This window comes from Leptodactylus fuscus, chromosome 11 (assembly GCF_031893055.1).
Source record: "Leptodactylus fuscus isolate aLepFus1 chromosome 11, aLepFus1.hap2, whole genome shotgun sequence".
Lineage (NCBI taxonomy): Eukaryota > Metazoa > Chordata > Amphibia > Anura > Leptodactylidae > Leptodactylus > Leptodactylus fuscus.
The window spans coordinates 84,928,869-84,950,596 of record NC_134275.1 but is presented as its reverse complement, the minus strand read 5'-3'; the positions used below and the strand labels follow the sequence as shown (position 1 = coordinate 84,950,596).

General features: G+C 47.0%; 1 protein-coding gene across 1 annotated transcript; it reads left to right on the top strand.

The window, feature by feature from the left end:
- Positions 1-914: 914 nt before the first annotated feature.
- Positions 915-20,278, top strand: CLIP3 (CAP-Gly domain containing linker protein 3). The gene is made up of 14 exons (XM_075259625.1): positions 915-1,122; positions 8,372-8,514; positions 8,598-8,737; positions 10,929-11,022; positions 11,401-11,562; positions 11,648-11,766; positions 12,231-12,467; positions 13,203-13,338; positions 13,522-13,650; positions 13,992-14,126; positions 14,312-14,435; positions 14,517-14,581; positions 15,143-15,215; positions 17,947-20,278. Exons 2-14 carry the CDS (start codon positions 8,376-8,378, stop codon positions 17,999-18,001), a joined length of 1,608 nt encoding a protein of 535 aa, XP_075115726.1. The 5' UTR covers positions 915-1,122; positions 8,372-8,375; the 3' UTR covers positions 18,002-20,278.
- Positions 20,279-21,728: the final 1,450 nt, after the last annotated feature.

Genomic DNA, 21,728 nt, shown 5'->3' with positions numbered 1-21,728 from the left:
TGTTCCCTCTGTATACGGATACGTGTCCCTGTTCCCTCTGTATACGGATACGTGTCCCTGTTCCCTCTGTATACGGATACGTGTCCCTGTTCCCTCTGTATACGGATACGTGTCCCTGTTCCCTCTGTATACGGATACGTGTCCCTGTTCCCTCTGTATACGGATACGTGTCCCTGTTCCCTCTGTATACGGATACGTGTCCCTGTTCCCTCTGTATACGGATACGTGTCCCTGTTCCCTCTGTATACGGATACGTGTCCCTGTTCCCTCTGTATACGGATACGTGTCTCTGTTCCCTCTGTATACGGATACGTGTCTCTGTTCCCTCTGTATACGGATACGTGTCCCTGTTCCCTCTGTAGACGGATACGTGTCCCTGTTCCCTCTGTATACGGATACGTGTCTCTGTTCCCTCTGTATACGGATACGTGTCCCTGTTCCCTCTGTATACGGATACGTGTCCCTGTTCCCTCTGTATACGGATACGTGTCTCTGTTCCCTCTGTATACAGATACGTGTCCCTGTTCCCTCTGTATACGGATACGTGTCCCTGTTCCCTCTGTATACGGATACGTGTCTCTGTTCCCTCTGTATACAGATACGTGTCCCTGTTCCCTCTGTATACAGATACGTGTCCCTGTTCCCTCTGTATACAGATACGTGTCCCTGTTCCCTCTGTATATGGCTCCTTTCGTTCTGTCTTATTATTATTTGTTGTTCTTTCTGTGACTTTCTATCACTTCTTCTATCTGACATTCTCCTTCTCTCTTCCCATAGGAATGTATTGCTTGTGTTCCCCTCTTTGCTGTCGCTGCCTCCATTGCTGGCGGTCCTCTCTGGCTGTCTGCTCTTCCTCCTCCTCCTCCTCCTCCTCCTCCTCCTCTCCATGTCTGCTCCCTCCACCTCCCTTCTCTCCTCCTTCTCATTATCTGCACAGTCCCAGCATCCCAGTGACGCAGGAATGAAAGGAAAAAACATCGCAGCAGCACCAGGATCCTAATCCGACCCAAATCCACTGGATCCAGGGACCAACATCAGGACCAGCGGCCGCCTGAGACAGGAGCAGAGACCACCAGGACCAGCAGCAGGTGAATCAGGACCAAGGACAGCGGCAAGGCCTGGGTGAGTCTGACTACTGACTACCTGCTGGAATCACAGAGGCCGACCGGAGACATGGAGACCATCTAGTCATGTACACAGTGGTCGGGGTCTGTCATCTATTATCTATCTATCTATCTATCTATCTATCTATCTATCTATCTATCTATCTATCTATCTATCTATCTATCTATCTCCTATCTATCTATCTCCTATCTATCTATCTCCTATCTATCTATCTATCTATCTCCTATCTATCTATCTCCTATCTATCTATCTATCTATCTATCTCCTATCTATCTATCTATCTATCTATCTATCTCCTATCTATCTATCTATCTATCTATCTATCTATCTATCTATCTATCCATCTATTGCATTATATATCTATCACAGTATATATTCATCTCTCTCTATTACACTACGCAGATATACAATGATGAAGAGACATCCAGCTGTATACAGATACTATGGCGTAGTATATACTGATACAGGGAATTTTATAACACAACAGTTTATAACAAAAGGACGTAATCTGCACAGATGTATATAGAGTTGTATATATGTATATATGTATGTATATATCTGCACAGATGTATATAGAGTTGTCACATAGACACATTATAGTATATATAGGGAGACTGTATATGGGACAGTGATACGCTCGCTCAGTAACCAGCACGAGTGACTATGATTTATTAACAAGTACTTTCCAAATTACTTCCCATCGTAACCCTCCCCCTCCAGGCGTCTCATGAGTGTCCATCATCACCCTCTCGCCCTCCCTCCATCTCTTTATATCTCATTGCCTTTGCTCGCTCTTTCTGTTTGTCTCCGTTTTATTGTCCTACTCTGTGCTCTTCCCCGTAGTTGTCGTATATCTGACTGTATCACTATGGCTGATGTACAAGTAACACGGTTCACCCTGAATAAATCCCCATCCTTTTCCTTCTTATGTTCCTGACTCCATCCCCTATTCCCTTGTCCCAGCTCCATCCCCTATTCCCTTGTCCCGACTCCATCCCCTATTCTCTTGTCCTGGCTCCATCCCCTATTCCCTTGTCCCGACTCCATCCCCTATTCCCTTGTCCCGACTCCATCCCCTATTCCCTTGTCCTGACTCCATCCCCTATTCCCTTGTCCCGACTCCATCCCCTATTCTCTTGTCCTGGCTCCATCCCCTATTCTCTTGTCCTGGCTCCATCCCCTATTCTCTTGTCCCGGCTCCATCCCCTATTCTCTTGTCCCGACTCCATCCCCTATTCCCTTGTCCTGGCTCCATCCCCTATTCTCTTGTCCCGACTCCATCCCCTATTCCCTTGTCCTGGCTCCATCCCCTATTCTCTTGTCCCGACTCCATCCCCTATTCTCTTGTCCTGGCTCCATCCCCTATTCTCTTGTCCTGGTTCCATCCCCTATTCCCTTGTCCCGACTTCATCCCCTATTCTCTTGTCCTGGCTCCATCCCCTATTCTCTTGTCCTGGCTCCATCCCCTATTCTCTTGTCCCGACTCCATCCCCTATTCTCTTGTCCTGACTCCATCCCCTATTCCCTTGTCCCGACTCCATCCCCTATTCTCTTGTCCTGACTCCATCCCCTATTCCCTTGTCCCGACTCCATCCCCTATTCTCTTGTCCTGACTCCATCCCCTATTCTCTTGTCCCGGCTCCATCCCCTATTCTCTTGTCCCGACTCCATCCCCTATTCCCTTGTCCCGGCTCCATCCCCTATTCCCTTGTCCCGACTCCATCCCCTATTCTCTTGTCCTGACTCCATCCCCTATTCCCTTGTCCCGACTCCATCCCCTATTCCCTTGTCCCAGCTCCATCTCCTATTCTCTTGTCCCGACTCCATCCCCTATTCTCTTGTCCTGGTTCCATCCCCTATTCTCTTGTCCCGACTCCATCCCCTATTCTCTTGTCCTGGTTCCATCCCCTATTCTCTTGTCCTGGCTCCATCCCCTATTCTCTTGTCCCGACTTCATCCCCTATTCTCTTGTCCCGACTCCATCCCCTATTCCCTTGTCCCGACTCCATCCCCTATTCTCTTGTCCTGGCTCCATCCCCTATTCCCTTGTCCCGACTCCATCCCCTATTCTCTTGTCCTGACTCCATCCCCTATTCCCTTGTCCCAGCTCCATCCCCTATTCCCTTGTCCCGACTCCATCCCCTATTCTCTTGTCCTGGCTCCATCCCCTATTCCCTTGTCCCGACTCCATCCCCTATTCCCTTGTCCCGACTCCATCCCCTATTCCCTTGTCCTGACTCCATCCCCTATTCCCTTGTCCCGACTCCATCCCCTATTCTCTTGTCCTGGCTCCATCCCCTATTCTCTTGTCCTGGCTCCATCCCCTATTCTCTTGTCCCGGCTCCATCCCCTATTCTCTTGTCCCGACTCCATCCCCTATTCCCTTGTCCTGGCTCCATCCCCTATTCTCTTGTCCCGACTCCATCCCCTATTCCCTTGTCCTGGCTCCATCCCCTATTCTCTTGTCCCGACTCCATCCCCTATTCTCTTGTCCTGGTTCCATCCCCTATTCCCTTGTCCCGACTTCATCCCCTATTCTCTTGTCCTGGCTCCATCCCCTATTCTCTTGTCCTGGCTCCATCCCCTATTCTCTTGTCCCGACTCCATCCCCTATTCTCTTGTCCTGACTCCATCCCCTATTCCCTTGTCCCGACTCCATCCCCTATTCTCTTGTCCTGACTCCATCCCCTATTCCCTTGTCCCGACTCCATCCCCTATTCTCTTGTCCTGACTCCATCCCCTATTCTCTTGTCCCGGCTCCATCCCCTATTCTCTTGTCCCGACTCCATCCCCTATTCCCTTGTCCCGGCTCCATCCCCTATTCCCTTGTCCCGACTCCATCCCCTATTCTCTTGTCCTGACTCCATCCCCTATTCCCTTGTCCCGACTCCATCCCCTATTCCCTTGTCCCAGCTCCATCTCCTATTCTCTTGTCCCGACTCCATCCCCTATTCTCTTGTCCTGGTTCCATCCCCTATTCTCTTGTCCCGACTCCATCTCCTATTCTCTTGTCCCGACTCCATCCCCTATTCCCTTGTCCCGACTCCATCCCCTATTCTCTTGTCCTGGCTCCATCCCCTATTCTCTTGTCCCGGCTCCATCCCTATTCTCTTGTCCCGGCTCCATCCCCTATTCTCTTGTCCCAGATCCATCCCCTATTCTCTTGTCCTGACTCCATCCCCTATTCTCTTGTCCTGGCTCCATCCCCTATTCTCTTGTCCTGACTCCATCCCCTATTCTCTTGTCCCGGCTCCTTCCCCTATTCTCTTGTCCCGACTCCATCCCCTATTCCCTTGTCCCGACTCCATCCCCTATTCCCTTGTCCCGACTCCATCCCCTATTCCCTTGTCCCGACTCCATCCCCTATTCCCTTGTCCCGGCTCCATCCCCTATTCTCTTGTCCTGGCTCCATCCCCTATTCCCTTGTCCCGACTTCATCCCCTATTCTCTTGTCCTGGTTCCATCCCCTATTCTCTTGTCCCAGCTCCATCCCCTATTCTCTTGTCCCGACTCCATCCCCTATTCTCTTGTCCTGACTCCATCCCCTATTCTCTTGTCCCAGCTCCATCCCCTATTCTCTTGTCCTGGTTCCATCCCCTATTCTCTTGTCCCAGCTCCATCCGCTTTTCTCTTGTCCTGGCTCTGGCCCCTATTCTCTTGTCCTGGCTCTGGCCCCTATTCTCTTGTCCCGGCTCCTTCCCCTATTCCCTTGTCCCGGCTCCTTCCCCTATTCCCTTGTCCCGAATCCATCCCTTCTTCCCTTGTCCTGGGTGTTTGCAGTGTCCCCGTTGGTCTCTTCAGTATCTCTCGCCTCTTCCTAAGTCCTCTGTTCCCTTCTACGCCTCCATCTTTCTTCCCTGGTCCATTGTATTGGGTCTGACTCATTGGTGTTCAGTCCCTTTTCTGTCTTGCTTTGCTCTTTGTGGCGGCTGAGCCCAGTCGATGCTCTTGCCCTCCCCGCTGAGCCCTGGCTTGGTGCCTGCGGACATTTTCAGACACAGCCTGGAATAATCTAGCATCCTGAGAACAGGCTGTGATGGGCCCTGGCTGCTCGCCTGGCTCTGTCCCACCTCTCCTTGGCTACAGACTGGAGCATTGTACGTGTTGTACAATCAGCGTCTTGTAGTCACATGCAATGTGCGAGAGCTGCAGGACTGGGAATTGGGGATGTTTACTGGAGGAGCCATCTCACTGTATGGGGGTGTAGGAGGCTTGTGTTATTATTACAGGGCTGGTCTTGTGTGCACCGGGCACTGTGGTGTGTTCTGGTCCCGCACTGGGATGATATACATGGTCCATAAAGAGCTGTATTGTAATGATGTATAATGTGAACTGGGGTTATGTGACTGGTCTGTGTGTGACTCTGCAATTGACTGGTCTGATAATAGTCTATACTGAGATTCGGCTTCTATCCTATAAAGGACTTTATTGCAACTAAATGCATTTATAAACCTGATTAATATACTGATTTGTAAAAAATAAATGCGACATTTGTTCATCCGAGCTGGTAATGTGGGATAGTGCACCCAATATTAATATTAGATTGTGCCCGTATACAATCACTAGCTCAGAAACTTAGAGGGCTTGTCCAGTTTCAGACCAAATTAACACTGAGAGATAAATGTTATTGTTTGTGTAATAAAAAGTTGTGCAATTATCCAATAGACTTTCTGTATCAATTCCTCGCAGTGTTCTAGATTCATTGTGTATAATCTCAGTGGATACAAATCAGTCCATGGTCATGTGATATACAGTCCATGGTCATGTGATATACAGTCCATGGTCATGTGATATACAGTCCATGGTCATGTGATATACAGTCCGTGGTCATGTGATATACAGTCCATGGTCATGTGATATACAGTCCATGGTCATGTGATATACAGTCCATGGTCATGTGATATACAGTCCATGGTCATGTGATATACAGTCCATAGACATGTGATATACAGTCCATGGTCATGTGATATACAGTCCATGGTCATGTGATATACAGTCTGTAGTCATGTGATATACAGTCCATGGTCATGTGATATACAGTCCATGGTCATGTGATATACAGTCCATGGTCATGTGATATACAGTCTGTAGTCATGTGATATACAGTCCATGGTCATGTGATATATACAGTCCATGGTCATGTGATATACAGTCTGTAGTCATGTGATATACAGTCCATGGTCATGTGATATACAGTCCATGGTCATGTGATATACACATCTGTAGTCATGTGATGTACAGTCCATGGTCATGTGATATACACATAAGGGCCTATTGTGATGGCCAGGTGTCTGCAGACCGCACATGGACCTGCACCCGTGAGCCTTGTCACACAGACCCAAGGTCCTTAGGAATGAAATTACATATACTCCAGTTTCGGTCCATTTTTGCAGATCTGAATAATATCTTTCAAAACACAGTCTGATATGTTTTTGGACTTCACACTGAGCATGCCCAGATCTGCATCGGCCCCAAGATCTTTCTTTTCTTCTTTGACCCTTTACATCCACGGTAGGGAACCTTCGGCTCTCCAGCTGCTGTCAAACTACAACTCCCAGCATGCTCCATTCACCTCCATGGGAGTTCCAAGAACGGCAGAGCAAGTATGCATGCTGGGAGTTGTAGTTTTGCAACAGCTGGAGAGCCGTACGTTCCCTACCCCTGCTTTTCATGATCTGGCTGCTTTAGTATAATGTTACTGTTGAGTACTGGGAATGATTTCTTATATGACCAGACCACAGAGAACCTTCTAGTAATTCTACAGGTCCGGTCTTGGATTATTTGACCATAGTCATTACATCTATAAGGCTGTATTCACACTGAGTAATGCTGGCGTTTTTTGTGCTTATTTTTGCACATAGCGCCGCATTAACGCCGCATTGTGCGTATATGCGACGTTAATGCGGCGCTATGTGCAAAAATAAGCACAAAAAACGCCAGCGTTACTCAGTGTGAATACAGCCATAATGTTGTTTCCCTGGATTATTGCTTGGACCTCCTGGTATTTTATGGTTGTGTTCACATGGTGGGATCTTCAGACAGGTTTTGGTGCAGACTCGGCACAAAGGGGTTTTCTGGGCTAAACACATTGATGACGTTTCTTAGCCAGTGCACAGAGAATGGAGCTGGATGCCGTCTGCTATTCTCGCTGATTTATGGGGGTGCCAGATGTTGGATTGTGGGATTATATTATTAGACTCCAGGGGGGCTACACGCCATCATAGTCACTACCCACGTTCACCACTAGGGGCAGCTATGTGTATTTAGATTGATGAGTGGTCTCCAAGCTGCGGCCATAGAGCTGCGGTGACGTTACTGTACATCTGTTTTGCACCCGATATGTGATATGTAAGAAAGTTACTGATGTTTGCTGCACCATACATTGCCTTATTACAGAATCCTTCTGAAATTCATTGTACTGTTCTGAGCCTGGGTTAAGCCCATGTTACCAGACCACCATGTTACTGCTATGACTGCTACCTGCACCCAGTATAACTGACTGCTCCATAGACTTCCCCGTGCTGTTGCTACAACAGTGTTTCACAGGCCTCCTGCACGCACTATGGTGCGGATCCCATACAATACTACATCCATAGAGTTTTGAGGATTCATGCTTTATCTGATCCCTAGCGCCTTGGTAAGCTGTAAAGCAGTCGCAGCACTCGCCGGGATGTTAGGTGCCGTACCCCTCTGATCCATCAATATCATAAATCTGGAAACTCCTTTAATTTTATACAAAAGCCACAATAAACCCATGATATGTAAGTGCTCCATAGCGCGCCTTATTGGTAGAGTGATGTCTCTGTAGTCTATAGACCCTGGTATTTCTCTAATAGACTGCTAGTAACCTTGCACAGATTTCCCTCCAATATATAATATACTATGGGGCACAGGGAACCTAGCTGAGGTCAGGAGAAGAGGAAGGGGGCAGAGCGAGCCAGGAGGGTGTGGACTGGTTCCCATCAAGTGATCCGGGGGTCGGAGCCAAGCCAGAACCCATGATGAAGAACCCACCAGATAAATTATGGTTTAACCCAGCAGATGATATGGGTATGTCTAGCATTTTGGAATTGATTCATAGACTCAACTCTACTTTCAGGTCTGGAAGTGTCTAATGCATCTCCACTCCATTGAGTGCCTTACTGAGGTCTTCAAGGAGTCATCTTAAGATGCACAAGATCTGGGGTTATTATATTTCCTGATTTTCCTTGCATTATATTCATTTTAATCCTATTGGTTATCACAGAATTATGACCAGGGAGGACCCTCCAGATTGTGCGCCCGAGGAGGAGAACCAGCGACCCATTGATTTCCAGAGTCCGATCCTAGAGAAGCGGAAACGACCAGTGGTTCACCCCTCGGCCCCGGCTCCTCTGCCTAAGGATTATGGTAACTACTAATACATTCCTATATTATATATGGCTTTACATCGCCCGGTGTTTCCTCTTCTCATGTCCGCTTCCTCTTCTCAGCTTTCACATTCTTCGATCCCAATGACCCTGCGTGCCAGGAAATCTTGTTTGACCCCCAGACTAGTATTCCTGAACTCTTTGCAATCATCCGGCAATGGGTGCCGCAGGTCCAGCACAAGATCGATGTTATCGGCAGTGAGGTAGGTTCTCTGGGGTTGTAGACGTGAATGCACATTACTCTCCATCTTACAGGATAAAGGCATCGCAAGTTGTATCAATTGTATTGTTGTAATGTTGTATTGATTCCATATAAACTCAATAATTCCGTAACGACTCAATAATTGTTAACTATTCATAGTCTGTTTACTGCTTTACAATGTCTCATGTTGGCTATTAATGAAAGGATTGAAGATTACAGATTACATACTAGCGGCAGACACAAATAACAAGAACAGTATATGGTGCAGTATATGGTGCAGTATATGGTGCGGTATATGGTGCGGTATATGGACCCCTTCATTTATATCCACACCTGGACTGATGAAAACACAGAGAAGTCTCAGCAGTAGGGTTGAGCGAACGTGTTCGGAAAAGATCGGATTCCGATTGGCGATTGAGAAAATTTCACGATCACGATCGGAATGCCGAACATGATCTTTTTAGGTGGGATCGAGATCGGTGATTATTTCCCACAATGCTTTGCTACTGGCCAAGCATTGTGGGAAAAGCTAACAATGTTAGCCTTCACACTGAGTATACAATCTGCTCATTCTGAGTGGCGTGTATACTCAGTGTGAAGGCTCCACTGCGGTTCCATAGGAATGAATGGAAGCAGCCGGCACACAGCCTTAACCCCCTGCGCGCCGGCTGCATCCATTTATTTTAATGGGAGACTAGCTAACATCTCTAGTAGCTACTTACCTGCAGAGATGGCTGGTCAGGTGTTCTCGTTCTTCTTCGCCTCGCTGCTCCCGCCTCCCAGGTTAATGTTAAAGAGCTAGGAAGTAGGCGGGGCTTGTGGCCTAGAGTGTGGGTGGGTACAGGGCGGGGATACGTGATGTCTCCCCTCCAAGTACCTGCCCACGCTCTCCTAACCTGGGAGGCAGGGGGCAGCGAGGCGAAGAAGAACGAGAACACCAGGCACCGGACCAGCCATCTCTGCAGGTAAGTGGACACCAGGGGGGACTAAGTAGCCAGAGGATTAAAAAATCACTACACAGTGTGGATTCTAACAAATAAAGCGTTCACTTGTTAGATTCCATGCTGTATAGTGAATAGGATTGTTTTTAAAATCCGATCTCCGTTTAGTAAAAAAAAATCCCATTGACTTGCATTGGGATCGGAATTGGGATCGAGATCGGGTTCGAATGAAAAATGATCGGAAATCGGATTTCAAAATTGATCCTGAAAAGTCAAGATCGGCTCAACCCTAGCCAGCAACTTTCCTGATAGAAAGAAACATTCTATGGGTACGTTCGTATATAAGATTTTGCCACGGATTTGGCAAAGATCGCAGCACCAACACCACAGCTTGAGACTCCCCACTAGGCCCGTTCATCCGGCGCCCATCACCAGCCGAAAGCTGCAACATCAGCATTCTGTCGCTGGAATCCCATGGACATAGACTATTGTTCACATGGGCTGAACTTTAACATTCTGCAAAATTCTTGCTAAGCAGATGTGATTGCAAAGTCCAAGGAACCTGAACCTGGAGGCAATGTGAGGGACGGGAACCCCAAAACCCACCAACATATGTGCAACCATTACAAATGATAGACAGTAGATGTATGAAAAGTATTATATTAGGAAAGGTATACAGTATATTGCACCACCAGTCAGGGTACATTGGAGTAAGGTCAGATGGAGGAGGTGTGCCTAAAGAGGAAAAGAGGAAAGAAGGATCAGGCATACTGAATTGGGACATGCCTGATCCTGTCACCAGAGGTGTCTGACTGCAGGTTATTCCATTTTATACATTATAAGAACATGGACACTCGGCTCATGTACGGGAAGGTCACTAGGAGTAGGTGTTGATGGAACAATCATTAGGCCGGGAGCTATAGAAGGTATATGGCCTCTTTAAGACCAAGTATCTCAGTTATTCAAGGACCCTGAATATACTGTATATCACAGGTAACTATGTGTAAGCAAGGGTTAAGGCCGCAGACGGACCAGGCGTATGTGTGCCGTCCCTATCAATAGAATAGATGAGACAGAAACAGACAGGAAAGCACCTGCTCCATATGTTGCATCTCAGGGCTACGGCCCCTCACAGATCCATAATATATATGTATATGGTCTTGTGCATGAGGCCTTACATTGTCTGACATGGGGTTTGCTTGGGGGCTGAACCTTTATAATGCAGAATTATTTACTCTTCTTTCCTGACAGATCTTGAAAAGGGGCTGCCATGTGAATGACCGGGATGGCCTGACAGACATGACCTTATTACACTATGCCTGCAAGGCCGGAGCACATGGTGTGGGTACGTAGTGGTCACCAACCAAGATGGCGTTACGTGATGGACTATTGTATACATAGTGAGGTTAGGTAATAGGCTGGAACCACCAAAGACATATCCAGCAATAATGTCACAGTCATGTGCAGGAGGCTTTAGATGACATTCAGATGAACGAGGTGCAAAACGTCCATTTTTCAAAGCCACCTTGTACACGAGAGACACCCGTAATGGTGAAAAATCGGACATGACCTATATTATGTCACAGACTGTCAAAATAACATTCACTGACATTGAATCAGGCGGCCATTAATCACTATTGTGTGACCGTAGCCTTAGTCTTAGGTTGCGTGTGTTGCATATCTTCGGGGTCGCCTCTGACACTCGCTGTGTTCATTCCTCTAGGAGACCCCGCGGCCGCCGTACGACTGACCAATCAGCTTCTTGTGCTGGGAGCGGACGTGACCCTGCGCAGCCGCTGGACTAACATGAACGCCTTGCACTACGCCGCTTATTTCGATGTCCCTGAACTGTTGCGCATCTTACTGAAAGCATCGAAGCCTAAAGGTAAGAAACATGATAAGGAAAGTCCAGAACTGCAGGATGGTCCTTGCCGGGGAGTCACCACGTCCTCCATCTTCTCTTCACTTAGTGCTCAACTCCACCTGCAGCGATTTCAACCATGGAACCGCCCTGCACATTGCGGCCTCGAATCTGTGTCTGGGGGCTGTGAAATGTCTCCTGGAACACGGCGCCAACCCCTCAGTAAGGGTAAGTAAGGGCTCATCTGCTTAGTATCACCTTGTGTTTCTAAGGAATCTGTAAGAGAGTGACTTTCTTATACGTAGGCCGTATGCAGTGTAGGTTTTATGGGGACACAATATGGCACCCATAGCCTGCTATAGGGCCCTGCTGTACTGGAATATGGCATTATATAGAGGGGCCTACGCAGAGACTTCACATGCCGCCATACAGCCTCCAATATGTAGAGCTGTATGGTCACTTAAAGGGGTTGTCCATATCTATGTAACTATATTGTAATACATAAGGCTGAATTATGCAACCTTATAAAATGTCTTCCTCTACATCCGCTGTATAACTATGTAAACCTGCTGTTCAGGACTCTGGGAAAGCTGAGTGATAACCTCTAGAATGGTGCTATATTCGTGACCACATGGGCTGCTGTTATCCAGTGTTTTATCTAAGCCATGCTCATTTTTGCTTCCCCTACACAGAACAGTAAAGGCCAGGTCCCGGCTGATGTGGTTCCTGACCCTATGGACATGGGACTAGACAAGGCCGAGTCAGCCATGATCGCAAAGGAACTGAAACAGCTCCTTCTAGACGCCGTGCCCTTGACTTGCAACCTGCCCAAGGTGACACTGCCCAACTATGACAACATCCCCGGGAACCTGATGCTGGCATCTATAGGGCTGCGGCTAGGTGACCGGGTCCTGCTCGACTTAGAAAAGGTACAAGATTACAATTCTCTATAACAACATGTCTGATTCTCCCCGTACAAAATATCTAACTGGGGCAACAACTTTCTTATGTTTATGTAAGAACACAAGTCCCATATTAGGAAGCAACTTATACAGACGTCCCTCCAACCCCCCAAAGCACATGCACTCTTGGTTTGGAGAGTAGAGGGGAATAGGTCAGAGCCAGACACCCCAGGCAGGGCCTTATCCTTTCCTACTTGTTACAGGAAGATTCTGTTAATGATTTTGGTCACAGATTTTCCCTAAATATTGCATACACTTTATATAGTCAGCCACTAAAATTGTCAGGTCCAGCCAATGCTACCAGAATGTCTTTGGGCACCATTATGTCACATGTGGCTATGGACGGACATATGGGGGCGAATGGACACGTTGCATATTAAAAAAAATTCTACAAGTTGCAGAAATTTTCTGTGTGTGATTTGACCAATGGTGCAGATTCTGGAGCTTGTCGATACTTTCAGGCTTTCTTTGCAGATTTGCAATATTTAGGGAAAATCTGTGACCAAAATCATTAGCAGAATCTTCATGTAACAAGTGGAATTAGCCGCAGAATCACAGCCAAATCTGCACCAAAAACACAAATAGCAAATCCCAATCCCCTTATACGTGACTGCTACTTGTAGGATCATGGACCCCCAGTCCCCCGAGATCTCCTACATATGGTATATACCCATGTATTTATATACCCTTGTTATTGGACAGGCTGGCACACTCCGGTTCTGCGGCACGACTGAGTTTGCCAGTGGTCAGTGGGTAGGAGTGGAGCTGGATGAGCCAGATGGGAAGAATGACGGCAGTGTGGGCGGCATCCGCTACTTTATCTGTCCCCCCAAACATGGTGAGTACGAAACCTAACACGTGCGCCCTCACCTACATGAGATGACGTTCCATGTTGTTATACGGTATATCTGTACTGGGTGTGTTGTATTGCGTCATAGTGCTGTGAACGTATAATGTGCATTACAATGATGTCCACGTCCCCATAAGCTTCTCCTAAACTCTCTGTCACTTCGCTTCCTAGGAATTTTTGCGTCAGTGTCCAAAATCAGTAAAGCTCCCGATCAGACGCCCTCCTCCGTCACCTCCACGCCAAAGACCCCACGAATGGACTTCTCCAGAGTCACCGGCAAAGGGAAGAAAGAGAAAAAAGGTGATGATACAATATCCCATATGGGTGTCCATATCAAATCCACGGCAGTCAGGGACAACTGGGAGCCTTTACTATAGAGATACAGGGAACTATAGCAGGGAATAATCTACAGACACAAGGTCGGCCCTACAGCTACAATACTATAACGGCCAGTTATACGCAGGCTGGTGGCCGTATAGAAGTAGAGGATGTGTAATGTACGGGTAACATGAACAGGTCACTGTAGAGTAAGACATAATGGCATGATGGATAGTGACGTAGTGGATTGGTAATAATATAACGCTACACTAAGGTCTACTACTGCTGTAAGGTGTCTCTCCATTGTATGTTATATCTCCCAGCAATGCAGAAGAAGTCGGTCAGCGTGGGCAGCTTAGACAAAGAGGGGCTCAACATTGACCTGGGGGACCAGGTGCTCGTAGCCGGACAGAAGCAGGGGGTGGTGCGCTTCTATGGCAAGACAGACTTTGCACCAGGTAAGTTCTATGACATATCGTGCAGGACAAAGATGAAGGTTTGTGCACGATCCTGGGAAAAAGGGTTGGGCATATCAGATTCCAGCATGTCCGATCCGTGGTCACTGGTGTGGGGGCGTAGGATGGGTATAGAGCTGTATGGCCAACTTTACGGACTGTATAACATGATCTGTCCTTTTTACTAGGATACTGGTTCGGAGTCGAGTTAGAAAAGCCTACAGGAAAACACGATGGCTCAGTATTCGGGGTCCGGTATTTCACCTGCTCCCCAAAACATGGAGTGTTTGCTCCACCCTCCAGGGTTCAGAGGTGAGTGTGGTGCACCATTACACAAAGGTCTACTGTAGGGTGATAGGAACATCATTCTGAATATCTGGATGTCCATTGCAGGATTGGCGGCCCAAAAGATCCTCAAGTGGAGAACAACAGTGTGAAAAAGGTTCATCAAGTTACTAGTAGGTATACGGCGTACGCCGCCTTGTTGTGGCTTCTTGTAGACTTCACTGTCATTGGGTACCATTGATAAAAGTAGCACCTATAGTAGTACCTATAGAAAGGATATACTAAGTCATCACATATGTTCAAATAGGTAAAAGTGATCAGATCTTCAAAAAATGTAAGGACAGTATTAAGATGTATACACAAGGTCATTGTCCGCCTAATATGGGACAGTGGGACTGTCGTTGAAAAGAAGAATCTGGCATGTCGGATCTTAACTTACCTGATCCTTGTTCTCGGGAGATAACCAACGCCAAGTGTCTGGCAGTGACTTGGCCAAAACGGTGCAACGTGTAAGCGGTGGCCCCACTCCGTGATACCCATAGGATCTAATACGACACATGAAAGGGGGATCTACAACGACATATTAGGAGAATGAAATGTAAAGGACGTCAGTGCCTGAGAATTCTAAAAACTGCATAGGAGCAATGCTATCCTCAATCAGCATAATCTATAGAAGAAAACCGTATGTCGTATATCGCATTGCATTTCAGAATTTTCTTTTTTCTTACCTCCAGTGTCACAACCAAAGCGTAACTTCAACACGGTGCGGACACCGAAAGAGCTTGCGTCGGAAAATTCTATCTCCAGGTATCACTGCTGCCAGTAGGACGTTACATACAGCTTAGCTATATACATGTGTGACAGGCCTGACGCTGCAGCCCACAGGTCTCTATAGGAGTATGGCCCATTATGTCGCAGCATCTTATCTTATCTTAGTCAGTTCTAGAACTTTCCTGGTAACCATTGATACAATTGTACAACATGTCTGTGCATTGATATTATATAAAGCTTTATAAGTGCAGCCGTGTCTGATAAAATAAATCTACGTCAGTGTCCCCGTATTCTGACATCTTAGTATATCGCCTCTTTTTGGGGGGGGGGTCCCCACTACCATGAGACAGGGATCTATTATAATGGTTTGATCTTCTATAAGACCTGCTACATCCCGTGTCAGTAACACGTTAGGAAGGGATTCAGTACACAGAATTATAGAGGGGTAACCCTAGTATGATTTTCGCCAATTTGACGGCCATTGAGGTCTCTTTTTGACAAATAATAAATGAATTTATTGTCTTATTGGATTTGATGGACGGGCGAATCAAAGACAACTATTTTCTTATGTCTATGGAGAATAGTGGCAGCTAGAAAAAACTAAAAGGGGTTTCCTACCATTCACCAATATTACATTATCGGGGTCTGACCGCCGAGACCCCTGCAGATCAGCCGCTTCCCAATGCACTGCCCACTTGCCTAGTGGCGGATTTGGGTACTGCATGACCAAAGTTACGAGTGAGCAATAAACAATGCCTGAAGCTACATGAATGGGGAAGCTGCTGATCTGCGGGGGCCTTGACAGTCTGAAGGGTAGGCTGTCCATAGAGGTCACAATATCCTCTAAACCCCTTATATCCTGTTGATGGGCTGGTTTGTAACAAATCTTTTTTGAGCAATCTTGTGGCTGCGAAAATCAACTTTGAATCAGTATAGAAATGAGCTGTTTGGTGCGCCCAGTGCGGGGTCCTGTCTGCTGGGGCGCCTGGGATTACCGGTGGTCACCGCACAGAACAGCTTATAGTCATACAGGTGCAAAAGCCGGATTGCAATATGATACAACAATGGTGACTGCACCCCTGTAACCAGCCCGACAGCAGCGTATAAGCGGCCCAGACTAATATCATTATCATGTTTTATAATGAATTATAATGAGTAGTGATGGATCTATATGGATTTATACATCTTATATTCTCAGTGGGCAGCAGGTGTGACAGTGTCCGGGTCAGCAGAGGTGGCAGGGGGAAGGGCAGAGATCAGAGCCGTACCCATACCTGTACCCGTCAGGTCCATACCCGCTGCCATGTCCTCCAGTTATGCCATTGTGAGGGCTCGGATAGGCTTATAGCAGGTGTAGCGGTCTCCATCACTTTACTGCATTGTTGTGTCTCTACTAACTCCACAGCCCACGCCGTATACTGTATTCATTGTCCTCATTGTCTGGCTGTATATATTGTACCACATTCAATGCCTTCTTTGTACTCTGTTATATGAATCGCAGTGCAAACAAATACAGCGGCGTTACCCATAACAACCAATCAGATTTGTCTATTAGAACAATACCTGATTGGGTGCCATGGACAGCGCCATTGTTCTCTCCATTAGTCGTACAGTCTGCGTGACCTTCCTCCATAGGTCTATAGATGTTTCCCCCTCCCTAGATTGTGCCTTCTGTCTCTCTGTACGCGTTTCTCCTCTCCGCTCACTATGTCCATCCTTTGGCGCGCTCTGTCTCGGCTACATTCATGATTTTCTCTTATTTCTGCATTCTTGCTTTCACTCTCTAGTCGTCTGCTGTCATCTCTCTGGTTAAAGGGGTTCTCCAGCTCTACTGATGCAGGGGCAGACATAGCAGCTGCACAGGGGCCCGCTAGGTCAGGGGGCCCGCTCACCTTAGCAGCAGCTTTCTACTGTCTATTAGGTGATAGATAAATGTATACATGATTACTGGTGAATTGCTACATTAGTGTCGGAGTGTCTAATGGATTTCTAAAACAGTGGACACCAACTGAGCCCGAGGGCCCCCTTGGCTATGATGGGTCTGTCACGTCTCCCTTGATTTTAACAGAATGTGTCGGCCGAAATATGCTTGCAAGACTTTGACAGGGAATTTTAGACAGGCACTGCAACAGTCATTGATTTCAATGTTGTATTACCATGACATAACTAGAAGGGGTTTCCTGATATAGCTCATCAATATCGGATGGTGGCACCCCCATGATCAGCTGGTTGAAGAGACCCCAGTGTTCAGACAAGTACAATGACTGCTTCACTACTTACCAAACACAGTGCCATACGTTGTATAATGGCTGTGCTTGGTATTGCAGCTCAGCCCCATTCACTTGAATGGGACGGATTTGCAAACTGGCCATGAACGTGATGTCAGCGGCCTGTGAAGTGGAAATAGCTCTGACCAGAGCACCACTGCTGCTTGGATCAGCTGATCTGTAGAGGTCCCCGATACTGGACAATCTCTTTGAGAGTAAGATACTCTGATCAGCTCTGCTATACATATATTATTATTTCAATGATTGGAATCCCATTTGTGCTACTAAACCATCACCCTTTAAGTTTTGGCACTTTAGGGGGTCGTCCAGGTATCTCGTTTCCCGATTCATGGCCTGGCCAGTCTAGTGAATGCGGAGAACCCCTTTAGCCTGTCGCTCTTTGTTTTCAGTTGTATGCATTGATCTGCTCTGTCCATTGTCTCCTTGCAGTGGCGCTCTTTCTCTGCACTGCACTCACTGTCCTTTCTGTTCTCCTTCAGGTTGCTGTTTTGCTGTTGGTTTCCCTGGCTGCTTCGGGCTGAGATGCAATCTTAACCCTTTCTCCCAATCAGCCCTGCATCTTCTAAGCCCTGTCATTTGGAGCCACAGACTTCCGCCTCCTTCTTGTCTGTGTCTGCATCCCTTGACTCCCCAGTGCCTTGTCTAATGTTCCTCTGAAACAGGGGCCCCTCTGTGTGTCACTGTCTCATTCAGTGCAAAATAAATTACCGGAGGAGGGGGTAAGAAAGTTCCTGCTTCGTACCGGTGAAGGTTTTACTTGCTTCCTTCCTTAACAGAACCTTCAGCTGGACACCAAATGCAGGAACCCTCAACGCTATCCAAGCTTTCTCTAGCTGCCATTCATTTTCTATTAAACTTCTAGAGGAAATATTCGAAAAGTTCATGGGCCTATAATGTCTGTAGAAACTCCACAGTAATGTCCACAACACTACTAATAGTCACAAACATCACTTTACAGGTTCAATCACACTCGCTGACCCACCAAGATCATACAAGGCTCGGCCAGATCTCAAGTACTAGCTGCAGCCCGGGACGGGGCCAACAATGGTCCGCCATATCTTCCCCTGTCGTCATCCATATAGTGATATAGTTACATAGTAGATAAGGTTGGATCCATGGAGCCCAACCTGAAGTGGTCCTGATCCATTCCACGTGGACATCATCGCGCAGTACTTGAGCTTGACCTGTTGTATGATATTGCTGGGTAAGTGGTTGGAAAACAGTGAATGTAATGTAAAGATCAACCCGAAATACAAGATTTAATGTATGTATATAGCATGCCCGAGCTCCACACTATCCATTTCCTATAATCTCTTCTGTATACACCCCTATATCTCAAGGGTACCCTCTAGGACATTGACCGAGACACCGCACACCATGTTAGTGTGTCATATTACAAAGACACCGATTCTCAGAGGATGAAGGAAGAAATTAGGCCACATCGGACAATGCGTTGTCATCATCGTGTCCTTGGTCTTCCATTGCTCGATACATCTCCTCTCATCAACGAGCCACCATAGTCACCAGTGTCTTAGCCCTACTGGCTCCAGACTTGTAGTCCTTTGATATCTCTTGTATACCTGTACTATGCCTTAATGTTGACTCTTCTTCTCATGGTCTAAAGCTTGTCCAGTCATCTGATTCTCTACAGCTCATGGTTTTCATTGTGTAATAAGATTTGTTGACTTGTCCTATCATGACGTGCAAAGCTTTAGTCTTGACTTTCTAAAGATGGTCCGGCAGAAGGCAACCAACTTTGAAGGGTGTTGGATAGTAGGCCATCAGATTCATTTTATCTGGTGCACCCAAGCAACCTCAGCCACCTGATGACAATTCAAAGATTGTTCAACCACCATCCTAACGTGTATGGCCACTTTTATTATCTTTCAATGGCATTCTACTATAGTTTGTCCATAGTTCTAGAGTATGCAGTCTACTCTTTCCTCTATGATGATGTCTTGCTTATAACCAATCACCCGGCCCCTGAATTTGACATCTCAATTGCTTCCTTGCACCTTGTCCAGATATGGTTGCTTCTTCTTTCCATGTTTTTGGTTACTGTTTTCTCCTGGTTGGTTCTTCCCATCATCCCGTCCTTCGCCAATTTCTTCCTATTATCCTCCAGTGTCTTCTTGCAATAACTCCCACCCTTCTGGGTGAATCAGGTCAATGCTCTGAATCCCATGTGGCGTGTAACCAAGACATTGCCCATTGGATTTGTCTTTCCAACTCTGTCTATAACCCCATGTATAACTGGTCACTGCATGCAGCCCCCTCCTCTGTACATAGTAGCATGGGGTATTCTGTGTGCTGTGAGTAGTAAGTATCTCTGTACATTGTGCTATATATTAGCCAGCACAACCCCACCCGGGGCTCACTGGGCCATTCAGAGAGGATCATACACACACTCTATAGAGCGCATATACAGATGGCAGCGTATATAGACACACATACATAACCATATATGACTGACATAGAGTACACAATACATGCACCATAGCAGTGATCTGTATAGCTATATATATTCATACAGTTAGAGCGACTACCTGTATACAGATATACTGTCACATATACATGTGGAGGTATATAGGACACCTTTGTGAGGATGTGTTTTATTATATGACCCCCGGGGGGGACATCACTAATTCTCTCATATAGCGGACCCCACATATTTTCCTTGAAACGTGTACTGGGGCCCCTTCCTGTAACCTTGCGTAAAATCTTGTGATCTGCCTGTAACTTGTGGTCCTAATAACCCTGTATACGGGACATGTGGATGTATGTCAGATAATAAACTGATTTAACTATTGATCCTTTGTCACGAGTCTTTGTATTACATAGTATCCAGTTTTACTATTAACCATGGGACGGGTTTTCAGGTTTTCCCCCCTGTGTAATACACTTTGTACAGCCGAGGTTGGGTGAAGGGAACTGACAACTCCAGGGCATATTTCTGTCCCAGGAAAGTAGTTGTCACTGAAATTTACCCTATTGTACAGAGGAAAACGCTGCTAAGAATAAAGTGCGCTATCTGCTCAATGCCTGAGTTTTTTCTTCAAGAAGTTTTTCAAAACCACGGCGAGTATTGGAGAGGAATCAGCACAGAAGTCAATGGGAGAATGGGTAACATGGTGGCTCTGGTTAGCACTGCAGCGCTGGAATCCTGAGTTTGAATCCTGCCAGGAACAACATCTGCAAGGAGTTTGTATGTTCTCCCTGTGTTTGCATGGATTTCCTCCCATTCTACAAAGAGAGTCTAATACATTGAAGGGGATGTCCGGCCACTTCAGGCTAACTTGCTGATCAACGAAGAAAGACTTGCACTATCTCCAGCGGTCCTCCGTAAGCAGTTCAATAAAATGGTGACACCTGGAGATGTCCGATGTCTCTATTCTCCGTGTATGTGCTCCCAGTAGGTGTGATATGGCGATGTCACTTATATTGACTGCGTCCTGAAACTTCCAGAGAGAGGGGGCGAGAGGAGCTTTATTTTTGTTTGATCCATTATACTGTGGGGGCAGCTGGAAGGTGAACTAAATACTGCAGGACAACTGGAGGGGGACATTATACTGTGGGGACAGCTGGAAGGGACATTATACTGTGGGGACAGCTGGAGGGGACATTATACTGTGGGGACAGCTGGAAGGTGAACTAAATACTGCAGGACAACTGGAGGGGGACATTATACTGTGGGGACAGCTGGAAGGGACATTATACTGTGGGGACAGCTGGAGGGGGACATTATACTGTGGGGACAGCTGGAGGGGGACATTATACTGTGGGGGCAGCTGGAGGGGGACATTATACTGTGGGGACAGCTGGAGGGGACATTATACTGCAGGACAACTGGAGGGGGACATTATACTGTGGGGACAGCTGGAAGGGACATTATACTGTGGGGACAGCTGGAGGGGACATTATACTGTGGGGACAGCTGGAGGGGGACATTATACTGTGGGGACAGCTGGAAGGTGAACTAAATACTGCAGGACAACTGGAGGGGGACATTATACTGTGGGGACAGCTGGAAGGGACATTATACTGTGGGGACAGCTGGAGGGGGACATTATACTGTGGGGACAGCTGGAGGGGACATTATACTGTGGGGACAGCTGGAGGGGGACATTATACTGTGGGGACAGCTGGAGGGGGACATTATACTGTGGGGACAGCTGGAGGGGACATTATACTGTGGGGACAGCTGGAGGGGGACATTATACTGTGGGGACAGCTGGAAGGGACATTATACTGTGGGGACAGC

What these genes read in the sequence shown, in the direction of transcription:
- CLIP3 (XM_075259625.1), top strand. Translation starts at nt 8,376, where the DNA reads ATGACCAGGGAGGACCCTCCAGATTGTGCGCCCGAGGAGGAGAACCAG. An exon ending in TCGATGTTATCGGCAGTGAG is followed by an intron (nt 8,738 to 10,928) that starts GTAGGTTCTCTG and finishes CTTTCCTGACAG; the next exon opens with ATCTTGAAAAGGGGCTGCCA. An exon ending in AGGGAAGAAAGAGAAAAAAG is followed by an intron (nt 13,651 to 13,991) that starts GTGATGATACAA and finishes TATATCTCCCAG; the next exon opens with CAATGCAGAAGAAGTCGGTC.